Genomic DNA, 15,628 nt, shown 5'->3' with positions numbered 1-15,628 from the left:
GTTTTAATGGTACGCTGTTAATTGTAAATTGCTGGACTCTTTGGAAATGAAGCAACATATAAATTGAAGTAATAAAAGAAAATATGGGGACAATTCCTTGTATAATTTTTTGGGGGGTCTTTGTATTAAACAAAGGATAAAGCAAAAATTGCTGCTACTTTCCCGAGCTATTAAAAAGTAGAAGAAAAAGGGAATAAATGGTTCATATGGTAATTAAGGATTATGACCATCTGGTAAGACATGAGCTTGTTCGAATAATTCTGCAACATACATTGCATCAAATCTTATTAAAAATGTTTTCATTTGTCTGCACATGGACATAGAAGTGACTGACATCTTTTCTTGGAGGGATTATAATTCCATGGGAGAAACCAAAGCATCATACACGCAACAACAGTCTTCAGTTATTAATTTGCTGATTTGAATCTGCATTGCCAAAATTTACTGGAGACAATAATCATTACTGCTTATACCCACTTTGTAAATATTGAAACACAAATATGAACGGGTAAAATCTGTAGTTCAATTATTTTTGTTTGCATGCTCTATTTTAGGCAAATGAGATCTAGATTTTAGGAGGGTTTTGAACATCTTGCACTTCTGGGAATTAAGCCAAGGTGCTTCAGATTTGTCTGTTCAAAACCAGAAGTAGTTCTTATTTAATTGATTTGTCTGGAATTGTATTTTTAAGTTGCTGTTGCGATACAGTAGTACTGAATGGAGTTTCATCCATCCAGCTTAGCACTGCCAATTGCACAGGAGGAAAAAAGCTTTTTCTAAAGATGGTGCAGAGCTAAAAACTATTCTTAGCCAAGGCAAAGAATTCAAATAGAGAAGTAATTATTCTACTATTTTGTATTATTACATAATCAATTGCTTATATTTCCTACCTTTTCCTTTCTATTTTGCTCAGCTTCACGTATAATGTTGAGAATGTTTCTTTTTCAGGTGTTTCAGGCAAACACCGATGCTTCTGAAGTGGTTCTGAACAAAATCCATGCTCCAGTGCTGACTCGGTTTGTGCGGATCCGTCCCCAGGTTTGGCATAGTGGAATCGCTCTTCGACTGGAGCTATATGGCTGCCGAATTACAGGTGTCTATTCTTTTCTGTCACTAAGAAAGATTCACCATTTTCTGCCTTTGCTCAACCCTACAAACTAAACTAGTTGCTGTTGGTGTCACAGCTTCCTGTGCAGAGAAATGGGGAATGTTCTGAGATGGGCATTTCAGATTATTTCATGATGCTGTAGAATTATAGTTTTGGGAAGGGGACAGGTATCACTTAGCCCAAAAACCCCACAAACCAAACCACCCTAGTGCACCAACTACATTTCTTTTACAGGTAGTCCTTTGACCATAATTGATGCCAGAATGACAGTTGTAAGTTATTCTGGTTGCTAAGAAGGTGACCATACCCAAATGTATGACCTTTTGATCTATTACTTGGAGCCCTAATACATTAAGCAAATCTATTATCTGCAATGAGCATCTGTTGCCTGAAACCAGAAGTAAATATCAGTTTCTGGCAAAAAAAAGTTGTAAATTTCAATCACATGACCAGGGGGGAGGGGGAAGCTATCAGAATGAATTTGGGTCATAAGTAGTACCTAGGGAAGTCCACCATAACTTTGAATGGTCACTGGTTGTAAGTCAAGGACTATTTGTACTGAGACCTTGCCTCTGGATGGAGGTTTTTCATGAAACTTGACTAGTATGGCATGAAAGACTTACCAAAAGGATCACAATGGGAGCCAATTTACAAATCACTTTTTTCCTCAAAGATTTCCTGCATTTTTAGAGCATCTAAAAGCTGTGCATGCTTTTAGAAACTCTAAAAATGCATTTGTCTCCTTAAATTACCCTGAAATGCATTCTTCTTCAATCTGCATACTTTAAAAAATGCAAATTCAGCTGCCGAGAAAGGAAATGATATTTCATATGGTAATCAGGATGAGAGTTATTAAAGCTTTCTTTATCTTCTGTGGTCCTAGAGCAAATTGCTACATCAAAGCTTTATATTCTATGGGAAAATCCTGATTCCAGTGGCTACAACTTGTATTTTTTTTCTAATGTGAAGATTTATTAGAGTGGTACACAAGTTTGTGTCTGAATCAGCCCAGCAATACAGTTCAAGGATGTGCATACTGGGTTTATGGTCTTCTTAAACAGCTCACGTTACAAAGTTTTCTGTTTGAACAAAGATCTTAGCCCCACCAGGCACTAAGTTTTACCTCCTTACCAAGTAGCCCACAATCACCCTAATTCAGGGCTGTCAAACTCCTTGCCCTGTGGGCCGGATGTGTCATGTGCTGGCCATGCCCACACTTGGTTTAGCAAAGGGGGGGGGGAGTCCTGATATATCATGTGACATGAGTTTGACACCCCTGCCCTAATTGGTTCAAAAGCTACTATTTGGGGGAACACAAAATTTGTGTTCACATTCTCTGATTTTGTTTTGTATCCCTTCCGCCTTTGTACCTGGAGAATAGTGTCAAGGCTTTACTGCATCACTGGGGCTTTCCAGGAAGACATGCAGTCATACAGTCTAACTAGGCATTGCTGCTAATTGATACTTGTGCTTTTTGCGGCCCAGTACTTAAAGGTTTGCTTCATCAGTGGCTCTGCATTTCCTAATCTTTTTCTTGGAAGAATGACATTAAGTGAGGTTTGGAAAATGCCCAGAGTTGATATTGAGTTTTACACAACATGATTGTCCAGTACAAATGTTGGAGGAGAAGGAGAAGTAATTGGCCTATACAAATAATCACTTGAGGCTGCAACCATGAAATGATCAGGGATTTAATGACTCTTCACCCTATAATTTTTACCTGATTTGGGAATGTTGAACCACTTGTGATTCTTTTTGTACACAGCAGAGATTTCAAATGATGTCTTAGTCCAACTGACATTTTGAAATCTGGAAATTCTGGGTCAGGACATAAGTAATGTTGTAGTCTCACTGGGATGCTTATATGCAGTAGTAATTACTTTTGTTTCTGCCGTCTCCCCTCCCCCCATTAGTTGTGGCTTCACATGCCACAAGTAAATTTACATGTAAAAAAAGAACATTGAGCCTAGCCATCACATGAATTGTTTTTACATGAAGGCCTCCAGTTGTGGTTTATCTGTCAACTATAAAACATGTATACAAAATGGGTGTGTGCTTCAAATAAATCTTTTTTAGTTTTGGGAGTGTGGCTCAAGGCTCATGATTTAATCGGAGTAACTGCCGGAATCCTGACATTATCTCTCATTTGATTGGATTTAATTGATACTTATTTTTTAAAAGATCTGGAACAGCAACCAGAATGCTATTACTGGATGAAAGTTTAGCTGGAAGCAGAGACCAATTTGGATTAAGAATTTTGGGGTAGGGTGTATTTTAAGCCACCATGGAGGGGCATCTGTAACCTATGAAAGCTGGAGTCCTTATTACTCTCTGAGCTTGTTTGTTTCATTACAGACGTTTCATTAGGTAATATCATTATTGGTACCTATGAAAGCCATTATAAAGCAAAGCAAAGCTGGCTTAAATATTTTGCAATCAACTTCAGTTGATTGCAGTGAGACATTATTCTTCCTATATCATTGCAGAATTTTTATCCCCCACCTGATTTTGCTTAATACCCATTTCTATGCTCACTGCTGCTCCTTTTCATACAGATTCACCCTGTTCCAGTATGTTGGGGATGCTTTCAGGACTTATCCCAGACTCTCAGATCTCAGCTTCTTCTACCAGAGAATATCACTGGGTTCCTAGTGTGGCACGCCTAGTCAGCAGCCGCTCAGGATGGTTCCCACGCATCCCTCAAGCCCAGCCTAGTGAGGAGTGGCTGCAGGTAGACCTGGGCCTCCCAAAGAATGTGAAAGGAGTGATTATCCAAGGGGCCCGAGGTGGGGACAGCATTAATGTGGCGGAGGCCCGAGCTTTTGTGAAGAAGTTTAAAGTGGCCTACAGCATGGATGGGAAAGACTGGCATTCAATACAAGATCCCCGGACCATGCAGCCAAAGGTAAGACCTCTTTGTTGGAGTGTAATAGGGCACTGCTACTGGGCACTGGTACTTTTTTCCTTTTATTTCTTCTTCCTTTCTGGTGAAATTTATTATAGCAATAGCACTTAGACTTATATACCACTTCACAGTGCATTATAGTCTTCTCTAAGCAGTTTACAGAATCAGCCTATTGCCCCCAACAATCCAACTCCTCATTTTACCAATCTCAGAAGGATGAAAGGCTGAGTCAACCTTGAGCCAGTGAGAATTGAACTGCCAAACTGGTTATTATGGCTGTGGGAGCCTTTGCTTCAGGAGACGTGAAGGGGTCTATCCACTTTGAAGGCTCCTTGTCAGTGGTGGGATTCAAAATTTTTTACTACTGATTCTGTGGGTGTGGCTTGGTGGGTGTGGCAAGAGAAGGATATTGTAAAATTGCCAGTCAGAGTTGATGTTTGCCAGTTCTCTGAACTACTCAAAATTTCTGCTATCGGTTCTCCAGAACTGGTCTGAACCTGCTGAATACCACCTATGGTCCTTGTCCAAACCACAATCCTACCTGCAAAGTCATATGTTTCACACTTATCTCAGTATAAAAACATTCTTAGTGGTTATGCAATAGTTCTCAATGAGCTGCTTAAAGTTGAAATGATTGAAGTAGATAAAACCATTTAACATGAATGTATGTTTCAAAAGGATGTGGGAAAGAGGAGGGGTCTTATCTATGAATGTATTGCCTCCTCCCTCTTTCCTCCCTTTCTTTCTTCCTATTTAGCAATAGGATCATCTTCTTGTAGTGGAAAAGCTGGACCACTTAGAAGCTGGAAAGCGTCATCTATTTTTCACTTCTTTCTCTTTTCCCTCATATAGCAAATTTACACATGGGCCTTTTCATTTCAGATTGCATGTGTTGCTGAATATGTCTTTAAACGCTCAACAGCAACTATTGACCACTTACTGTACATAGAAAAACAGATGTTAGAAATAAATACCAGTGAGCAGAGCAGCAGATGTTGGGGAATGCTCTGTTGAGAGATTAGAAATCACAATGTCTATACAAGACAGTCTCCTCTGCTTCCCTGGGCTCTTCTTCATGCACTTTCCAAAAAGTGCATGAAGCTGCCTAATCACCAGTCTTGAAATAGGGTTTTACTGCTGCTCCAGGGTTTGTTTTTTGGGCAGATCTGTGCAACAAAGGTGCTGGGTAAAACAAACAAACAAACAAACTTGTCTTTCAACCCAGTATCTCAAGGGGTGCGGGAGGTGCCTTCCCCCTTTTTTTTCCTGGCCCACAAGTCTTTTTCTGCTTGACTGGGAAAATGGAAAATGTAGGGTTGAGATTACATCCATATCAGCATTTCCTACACCTTACCAATAATTTTTTTTTTAAACAAATTTTATTGATTTTCCAAAACAATACACAGACAAACAAAACATAAAATATAATGACATAAGAATTTTTTTTCTAAAAAAACCAATACAACATCTTATTTAAAGACAGAATTATTCCAAGTTATCACATTTCCAAACAAACACAATTTGATATATATATTTACCTTATCTGTTCATCTTCTATCTTATCCTGAACTTCTCTTTATTACTTCCTTTCCTTCTATTTATTCAAATTATATCTCTTTAACTTTAGATTGTATACATTTTTTATATCCATCTGTCTTATACATTTTCATTATTCTCTTCCAGTACAAAAACAAACAAGACATAAAACATAAAAACATAAAACATCTTTTCTGAAAGTTGCTTGATCCCGGGTTAAAACTCATCGTACAGACTCCCCTTCAAAAATCATGTTCCTTTTATATATCATTCCATATCTTATTACCATTTTCCATTTTCTATATAGCTTCTTCCTTTTTTTAACTCTCTTAGTTTTATTCTACTTATCTCAGTTCAAGTCATAATACTTAACATTCTTTGTCTGTTCTCAACTATCCATTCATTTTTTCTCTTTAAACAAAGCCTCTCCTGTACACTAATTGGAGTATGACGCCTTTAACTCTTTCCCCTAACCTAATAATACTTAATATCACACATAACTTGTATTGGGATTCTGTTTAGCACATCCTAAAGTCACACAATATATTATATAAAGAGAAAAAGAAAAAAGAAAGAACGACAATAACAAAGAGACAAATTTATAAATATATAATATAGCTAGTACCCCTGTCAAAACCATTTTAATCATACCTATTAATACTTATTTATATCTTAAACATTTTATTCTAAAAATGCCTATAATAACACAATCTTATGTACCTTACAGAATTCCTTTTTCAATTAAATTTACCCATTGTCTCTAAATAAATTTTGTTTCTTTAAATCTTGCTTCCCATCGTTGAGACTTCTCACCCCTTCCTTTCTCCCTTGCTTATTCTTTTCCTTACCCTTTTTACCCCTTTGTCTCTCCACCTCCCTTTTCATCTTCTGCTTTCCCCCTTCCTGTTGTTTTCTAACCTTATATCCACTCTTCAACTCATTTTTATCTTTTTTGGTTGTTTTTTTAGGTTTTAAAATCCCTTTTTCCTTTTCCTCTTCCTTCTTCTCCCCCAATAGAATCACATGTTCATCAAAAATAGTTTCTTCTTTGTCCCAATTATCCTGCTGCGCAATCAATTCTCCATAGGAATGCACCGCCATTTCTAGAGATTGAAAAAGAATGTCCAAAGTATCTTTCCAGTCTTGTTCTTCCTTTTTATATTTTAGATATTCAGTTTTAGATTCATCCAAGGGTGATGCCATTATAAAGAGGAAAAAATTTTCCCAAAACAACCACCCAAGTGTTTTTAAACAAAGAAAAAAAGTTTCCCAAAAGATGCAAAGTCACCAAACAATCCAGATAGACTATTTCATTTAGCACTTTTTCCCTTCTTCCATTTCTTTTTCTGGGGTTGCTATTAAATCACAAAATTCCAATTAAAATATGTCTTTTTGAAGTCTTATTAATGTTCAAATGGCTCTTTAAAATTCTAGGCAGTCTGCTCCTTATTTTCAACTTCTACTTCAATTTTTTTCCTCTCCCTTCCCACTCACAGCAAAAGAAAAAATTTTCTTTAAATATTTAGAAATCCATATCCCTTTGGCATTAGCATAGTCTTTAGCATTTAGCATACCTTCAATGCGGGTTTTCCGATTTCTCTCAAAGCTGTTCCGTTTGGAAGGAGAGTGAAAAGAAAAAAAAGTTTTCCCTTTAATATCCATTCGCTGCTTACTCAGTCTGGGAACAATGTGTCTTTAGTAGGTGTTAAATACCAGGATACTTTCACTGTTCCTTTGTCCCGGTCAGCAAAATCACTTTCACTTCTTCACAAACTCCTCCAGCACTTTCTTTTTCCGGCTGAGCTCTTCTATGTGGCGGCCATTAGAGACCGCCGCTCAGCTGCCATCGGAGAGGGAGATTTAGCCGGCTAGGGAAGAGAGATGCGATGTCTCTCGTCACTGCCAGAACCCCCCAGTCTTCACCACCTTCTACAAAGGTGGCTTAGCCCCGAAGCCAAATGGCTCGGGGCACTCAGGCAGTGAACACAGGCAGAGACCATGCACAGTCACGGATTCCTGCCTGCACCGAAGCACCACAAGCTGGAAGTCACCTTACCAATAATTTTATCGTGCTATTGTAGGAAGTGAAATCAGGGTGTCTTAGTGGCTTGGATAGATAAAACAAGACAAACGGGCCAAGTAGTATCCAGTTAGAAATGATGGCAGTTGTGCATGCTTTTTTAAAATGAATCAATACAGGGAAGAAACTGAGATGAGCATCGCCCCCTAGAGTCGGACACGAGTGGACAGGGAAACCTTTGCTTTTTGCTTTACAGTTTTATCGAGAGGATGGCTTAGTCTTGATTACTTCTCCCCCACCAATGTCACCATTTCTGCAAAGAATGTTGGTACAGCCCTGGTTCACTGTATCCTGCCTTGTCTCTGTTTTATCTCCTCAGTGAAAAGTAGGCTATTGTTCTTCATATGATTCAGAGGAAGGTGAGGGTATAGCGTATAGGCAATTTGTGATAAAAATAGCTTTAGAGCCCATATTTAGGTTGTTATTATTGAAGCTTCTGCTTAATTTTTCCAGTGACATTCTTACTTGCTAAGGATTTAAGAGATCCTTAAACTTTTGCACCACTGTCAAAACCTTAGTTCAGGAGGCCCAAAGCTCTAAATCATAGACAAACACACTCTAAGTTTCTGTTAGCTAATTCCTTGAATTAGTGCAAATGGTATCATAGAGAGGTGTCTTGATGGAAAAATGTGTGAGGTGGATAAGGAAAAGAAGACCATTAACAGCCAAGTCAGAAGTCAGTAGTGTTTACACAAGAAGTTAGTAGAGTTGTACCAGATTTGAGTCAGTATATCTGGTATCAACATCTAGCTAAGAGGAGGCATGTCCTGTGCCAAAGCACGCTGTGTGGTTTGTCAGATGGACTGCATCCCACTTGGCAGCAGCATCCTGCTCTCAGGCATGGAACTTTTCAGTTGGCCACAGACTCTGGCTAGCAGAAGAAGGAGTTAGATGGAGACAGAGGGAAGGGAGAATAATTTTGAAACTGAAGCACCATATCCTGTCTCTCAGTTACTTTACAGATCAAATGTATTTGAAAACAACTGCCTTAGCTTGTACCAAAGGTGAAAAAGTCTGATTATCTTTCTCCCTTGCTGTAGAATTCCGTTAGATAATTCAACCATTGGTACATTTAAGATAGAAAATGTTTTCTGATAATCTTGGCCAACTTTGTTATAAGATGTATTTCTTGGTTGGGTATTTTTCCTTTTACCTTCTCAAATAGAGGTAACATTCAATGAATGTATTGTCATTTATTCTTGAAAAAGCAGCTTCAGTATTGCTCCTCCTCAATAAAAAGCAATCTGCTGACAAGATGATACTGACAGCTTGCATTCTTAAATATTACAAGCTTCTGTGGTTTGGTCTAATATGTCACAATTGATGAAAAACTATTAATAATACAAAAATAGAAATGTGCTACACATTGAATTCAAACTGAAAGGTGCCCTGAAGTGGTATATACTTATGTTGGTGCTTTCTGAGCTCAGACAGTAGCCAGAAAAATCTGCTTGTGGTATAAGGAGATGCTAATAGCCATGCATAATCCGAAGCACCTTGTGGTACTTTCTTAATTCAAACACATATTTTCCATAGATAGCACAGGTGGCTTGTGAGCTCAGAGGAAGATAGAACTTCTTTCTCCAAAGAGTTCTTTTACTATTTGTTTGTTTGTTTGTTTATTATTTATTTATTTGGCTCTAAACCTAGGAGAGTTCTATTTAAACTCTGTTTCTCTAAGATATTTGAAGGGAATATGCACTACGACACCCCTGAAGTTAGAAGATTTGATCCTGTTCCTGGACAATTCATCAGAATTTACCCAGAAAGATGGTCTCCAGCAGGGATTGGGATGCGATTAGAAGTCCTTGGGTGTGACTGGACTGGTAAGAGCTGTATGAATCTATTTCATGCCTTGAATCCTTCAGCCATTTTGGTCCTGAGAATGTTTGCATAAAAGTTTCTACATAAGAATCCAAACTGATGACATTGCACCACAAATATTTTCCTTTCCCCACTCTTCCTGGTGAATGAATAGAAATGTATGTATTCCTGTGATGATTATGGGCTCTGTTTATGATTTCAGGATGAAAATCCTTAATAGAAAATGTCTTTGATAGCATTTATTCTTTTCATTGTCCTTTTCTCTGCCTATTAGGTTAACAAGTTGTTGTATCCTGCCCTTTCTGAACAATCTTCAAGTTTTGTATATCACTGGCTATGAATGTTCAGACCTGTTTTCCTTATAAACTTATGCCTAACCTCACAGCTTATTAGGCCGGGGATCACAAATTCAATGTTAATAGCCTTCCTCAAGCAAAAAATAATAATTCTTTCCAAATGGCATTCAGAGTGCAGATTAAAAGAAGATAAGTTTTCTTAGTTTTTCCTTCTCAATTATGTCTTTCTTCCAACTGCTTGGTGCCAGGACGTTCTTATTTGTGGTTCCTAATCTTCTGAGTGGTGGAGAGCAGGCATTCTGAATCTCAACATACACACAACAATTTAAGCTTCCCCATCTCTACCAATAAAATAAGAGGAGCAAGAGGGTGCATGTGTGGAATAATCTGTATGAGTGAGCATATATATTATTAGGACTTAAGATGGGGAGGGGAATGGGAAGAAATGTATATGAGAAGAAGAATGGTTTGTAATGGTGGCAGTGATGATAATATTTTAATGCCTGCACCCGTCGTGAGCCATTGAGTTGCACTTTTGTGTAATTCTCAAAACTGATGATTCTGTATGTCTGTTTTAATTATTGCCTTGCTCTAATTTGATGCTATGTTTTGTGATATCTTTTTATGTTAGTTCATATGCCCAGCAGCATATATTAGGAAGAAGTTCAGTATAATTAACAGGAACACCTCAAAAACTAGAGAGACTCAGCTTGAGATATCTGTATCACAAGGTTATATATATTTTTTATATTTCAGGATTCTTGAGAGAGAGTCCAATTATCTGTCAATCTAAGGAATCAAAATGTTACACATACGATTTTATAAAGAAACTTATTCTTCCTTTTGATTTGTAATCATAAGTATGAAAACTGTCAGCTGGATTTAGCCCTCTAGCTTCCAAGCGTAGCTGAAATGACAAAAAGTGGAGCACAAGCTACCACTACCAACTAAAACTAAATCCTTTTACTGCTGACTGTTAGAGCTGGGAAATTATACTTTCTCTTTTATTTTGTTAAGATGCATTTAGTGTTCAGTCTGCTTTCCAGATGTCACTAGTAAAAAAGGTTTGATTTCTATTTGGAAACCATATCTGTTAAAAAAAAAACTTGTTTATATAGATTGGCTTGGGCTGTACAAACTTCCAAAGAAGCAGTTCCCTTACTAGTTTGTTACTACCTTTCAATAAACGATACTTTGGCATGCTTCATCAGATATATATATGAAAATAATAACACATCTACAATTCTAAGTTAAAATTGATAAACTGGCCCTTTTTGCTATTGTCAGGTGTCACAGTACAGTTAAATGTTTGTATTTATTTGACAGGGAATATTTGAACCACAAATCTAAAAATTATAGCCTCAACGTGGAAGATCTTGTGGGTCCTTCCATATTGTTCTGTCAGAGGCATGATACTACTTGAGTACCCATATATGAGTATAAATTGTTCAGGCAAGGTGATGCTACTCTTGGAAAAAGATTTTTTTGAAAGTTTGCATTAAATATTGATATATAACTTGTACATCTTGCCTGCCATTATTACATTTGTCTTTGTCCAAGAATCAGAACATCTCAGCCCATCTTACATGGTTGTCATTGGGGAGAAAATGGGAGCTGGCAGCATTAAATATCTATGCTACCTCAAGAAAGCCAATGAATAAATAAATAAATAAATAAAATTTAAAAAATAAATAAATACACACATACATTTTTGGAATGGAAGAAGTCTGCTGATACAATAAACTTAACATCTTCTGTCCATACTTACCAAGATGGCCAATGTATGGCTTGCATAACATAATTTCAGACTGCACATTGGAGGTTCATGTGATTAAATGGTCTTTCATCTAAATGTTAGGTATCTAGAAGAAAGACTATAGCCTAATTATATGCCCATTAATGCTATTTATGCTTTTTCTGGGAAGCACTCAGTTGAATGCCTTTCAATCTACTGTCAGAACCAATATATAAAGCCTTAAGTTGATCATCAGTTTGCAATAGTGGAGAATATCATGGGCTGTTCCCTGATACCACTAGATGACATCGCTAGGGCTCGCTGCCTTAGAAGAGTGAGGAAAATTCTCAGGGACGACTCACATCCCGGTCAGCACTTCTTCACTCTTCTACCATCGGGTAGGATATAGAAGCATAGCCAGCCGCACCAATACGCTGAAGAACAGTTTTAACCTGTGGGCTGTCAGACTTCTGAATGGAAAATAACTTCATGTCAACATAGTATGATAGACTGGCGGGACTTCTATCCTCACTGTGAGTTGTGTTGGGGGGGGGTGCATGAAGAGAGGCTCAGCCAATCTCATTGTACAAATGTTGTACTCTGACAATAAAGATAATAAATAAATATCTGTAGTTTGGGCTACACCTAGCCTGGTTACCTAGCCTGGTAATAAATCATTCAGAAACCAACCCACAAGCTTGGGGAACGAACCTTAACCTTTGATCATCAGTTTCAGACTAGGATTTTTACTTGAAAGAAAGACAAACCAAAGCTAGATCAAGGATGGATTAGATGAGGCTAGACTAGACAGCACCAGTCTAGAGACTGCACATTTATCTTGCCAGTTGCCCATACTACACCTCACTTCATAAAACCAATAATTGAATGCTTTTATTAAACCAATTTTGGATACCTCTTTGAAGAACATGCTTATTTGCAACTTGGTGGTAGATTTTTTTTTTAACCCTCAAGGACTGTGAATTATGGTGGTACTTGTTTATCTTTGTTGCCTTAGTAACGTCTTGTTAAACTTTTTAAATATACAGTAAATGACCACTTATGGTATGACTTGCATGTTTGACCTTTAAGCGATCTGTTTCTGGAGCCCTTCAGTAATAAGACCTGAAGTACCTCTTATAGAAACTTGTGCCAAAAGCATTTGGCATTCTAGCTGCTTGGTAGGAAGAAAAATTGAAACATTAGGTCAACAGCTGGCTTGTTTCAAGGGCCTGCCAACATTTTTTCCCTTCTGAAGATTGACAAATATTAGCTCGTGACTAGTCCTCTCTCCTTTGAACTTGCAAACATCTGGTTTCCATTGCTCGACAGCTTTGTAATAGGATCCACGACTGCCTCTTGCAGTACATACACTGCCCAGCAAGAGGGAGACTATCTTTTGCATACATTTCAGTCTTAACACATGTTGTCTCTCCTACTGTTGTAGTAAGTTTGCTTTATTCTGCTATGAAATCTGTACAACTCTGTTGACCATATATGACACTGCAGAGCTTCTAAATTACTCCATCAGAGGATGCAGACACACTATGGGGTTTTCATATTCAAAGATCACTCTCAAAGTTATGTTCCTGTTGTAAATCTTTGACTACAAAAGAAAAGGGTTTAATGCATCTGCTATTTAACTTTGGATTTCTTGGTTCCCCAGATATTTTTAATAGCCAATTTGTTCAATTCCTTTTCATGCAAGTTGCTGTTAATACCATTGAAGATATATGGCTGTATAACAGGTCTGAATTTATAAACCATAGAGCTCTGCAGTTGTGTAGTATTTTGTTGAAAGCCTGAGAATTATTTTGTACTGAGTCACATGCTGAACAGCTTCTTAGACATGGCATGAATTAATCAGATGAGGTTTGCCAACTAGCAAATTCCTGAACTCTCAGTTTGACCAAGCTGTCAGAATGTCTGTATTATCAGTCTAAATAAATCCACTGCATGATGAAGACCTCTTCATTAAAGGTTATGAACTGTAATCTATCATGCTGGTCCAATTGGTAGATAGATTCTTTTAGATTTCTTAGTCTAAGGCTAAGAGAGAGATTGGCCCAAATTGCCAGCCAGCTTCTGTTGCTAAGGGAGGACTACAACATGGAACTCTTCCTTCCTTCCTTCCTTCCTTCCTTCCTTCCTTCCTTCCTTCCCTCCCTCCCTCCCTCCCTCCCTCCCTCCCCCCCTCTTTCCCAATATGCCCACATAGCACACTAACCTTACTGGATTGATCTCAACAGATCGAGCAAATTTCTACCAGATAGTAATAATAGTAAATTATATTCCTCATTTAGAATTTGTGTTGATATATCATATCTGTGAACTTCATGATAGCACTGATCTCATAGAGTCCAGCATATGATATTACACAGAATGTTTCTTAAGAGGGTAAAATGGTTCTCTGTAAGGCAACCTCATTATTTTCTTTCTTTAAATTGAAGGGGCAAGTACTTATTATGTAAGTTACTGCAGATCTTATTAATTAATGACTTAAATTGATCTTGACACTTATTCTTAGGGGGTTTCCTGGAGTGTTGAGCTGTACAGCCAAATGTAATCATGTAGTTGTTTACAAAAAACCACAGAACTTTAGAAGATCTTCTTGTACTTCATGAATACGCTATTTGAGGTGTTGTGTGACTTGTTCTTATGTACTGGCTCATCTGAATATATGTGTGTGCTTTCTCTGTGTCTTACTCCTTTAATGAAAGAAAAAGGTATTATTCCTGATCTCAGTTTTCTTAGGGCTGCAGTAAATCTCTTTGCCAGTTCAAATAAAAATCAGTAAGGCTACAAGCCTAAAAAAGATAATTGACCACCAAACCCAAAGCTGAAAGAATTCTTTATTTCTTTGGATCCATAAATCAGTCTCTAGAAGGGACTTGGGCTATGTTGATATCTATCACATGTAGGAAACTTAATTGCCTTTTGTCTATTACTTTATTATTCTGCTCATAAGGAAATTTTCTATTAATTTTATGACTTGGTTGCTGGGAGTCTGAATTCACTGCTTGGTTAGAATTCATCTGGCAGGTTTTTTTCCTCCTTATTTTTTAGTTCTAGTTGATTTCCAGTGCACACTTTCTATGCTTCATTCATATTTGCAAAGGTATATGTCCGCATGGTGTTTTCATAGAGACAACATAATTACTCATCTATGAGTAATTGCTTCCCTCTTTTCCCATTGCCTTGTGGATCATACACAGCTGTGGTTCTAATGGTCTTTGTTACCATGACCTTATGTTGCATCAGATGCAAAATGCTGTTCTGAAACATAAAGGCCTGGAAGGAAGCACAGGCAGTCTTCAAGAGCACCAGGCACATGAACACAAGGGATCCAAAGTAGACTAATCTCAATCTTCAAATTTGGACAGCAAATTAGGAGCAGCTGCAAGCTGGTTGCACTGATCCATGAATATAGCCCCGTAAGCATACACCAAGAATTCTGTTAATCCATCCATTCTGCCTTCTCTTGATTGCTGTGTAATCTGTAATCTGCCTTCTCTTGATTGCTGTGTATCCCTCTGTTCCATATGCTAGTTGTTTGTAAGAAATAATTTAGCAGAACCCCTCACTGAAAGTCTCAGAATAAGAAGTTGCAAAATAAGTGTTAGTAGTGGGTGATTGAAGTGACAGAGGCAGATCTTCAACTCCAAACTCTTTATTGCAAGAAGCAATAACCCAACAACAGCCTGTCAGACAACTCGTCCTTTTACAGGGAGCTGTCAGATGGCTTAGCCAATAAAACCAAAGTATTTTTCCCACCTTGGTGGCGGACCTGAGTGAAGCCTTTATTCAGTGGCTTCACACCCTCATTTGGATATGCAATACACCTCCCCACCCAGACAGAGCATTGACCAATCAGCATGTGGTTAGCTGACGTAGTCCTGCAGGTAGGCATGGCGGTGGTGATCTTGCTCCAACCCATTTAAGTTGGAGCAGCAGCGGTCGCCAGGTCAGTCGGGTTGGCTGCTGCTGCTGTCATGTTTTCCAGTGGAACCTGGAACTTGGGCCTAGGTGTGGTCAACTCTTTTGGAACCAGTTCTTCAGTGATTCCTTGCTGGACTCATGTTCTCCAGGTGCGTATATTTGTTGGTCGTGTTGGGGTGTCTCTGCTGCAGGTGGGATTTCAGGTTAT

General features: G+C 38.1%; 1 protein-coding gene across 5 annotated transcripts in view; it reads left to right on the top strand.

Moving 5' to 3' along the window:
• NRP2 (neuropilin 2) overlaps nt 1–15,628 on the top strand; it is a 255,966-nt gene that overhangs the window by 134,756 nt on the left and 105,582 nt on the right. For all 5 annotated transcript variants that reach the window (XR_015739693.1, XM_087913793.1, XM_026707612.2 and 2 more), the window contains exons 8-10: nt 949–1,093; nt 3,664–4,013; nt 9,311–9,455. Coding sequence is in view for 4 of the 5 variants with exons in the window: in XM_087913793.1 (XP_087769919.1) it covers nt 949–1,093; nt 3,664–4,013; nt 9,311–9,455 (640 nt within the window). In the remaining variant the exon portion in view is untranslated. The remainder of the gene's footprint in view (nt 1–948; nt 1,094–3,663; nt 4,014–9,310; nt 9,456–15,628) is intronic.

This window comes from Pseudonaja textilis, chromosome 1, assembly GCF_049901715.1.
Source record: "Pseudonaja textilis isolate UNSWEBS1 chromosome 1, rPseTex1.2, whole genome shotgun sequence".
Lineage (NCBI taxonomy): Eukaryota > Metazoa > Chordata > Lepidosauria > Squamata > Elapidae > Pseudonaja > Pseudonaja textilis.
The sequence above is the reverse complement of the archived record's forward strand: the minus strand, read 5'-3'. Positions and strand labels throughout refer to the sequence as shown.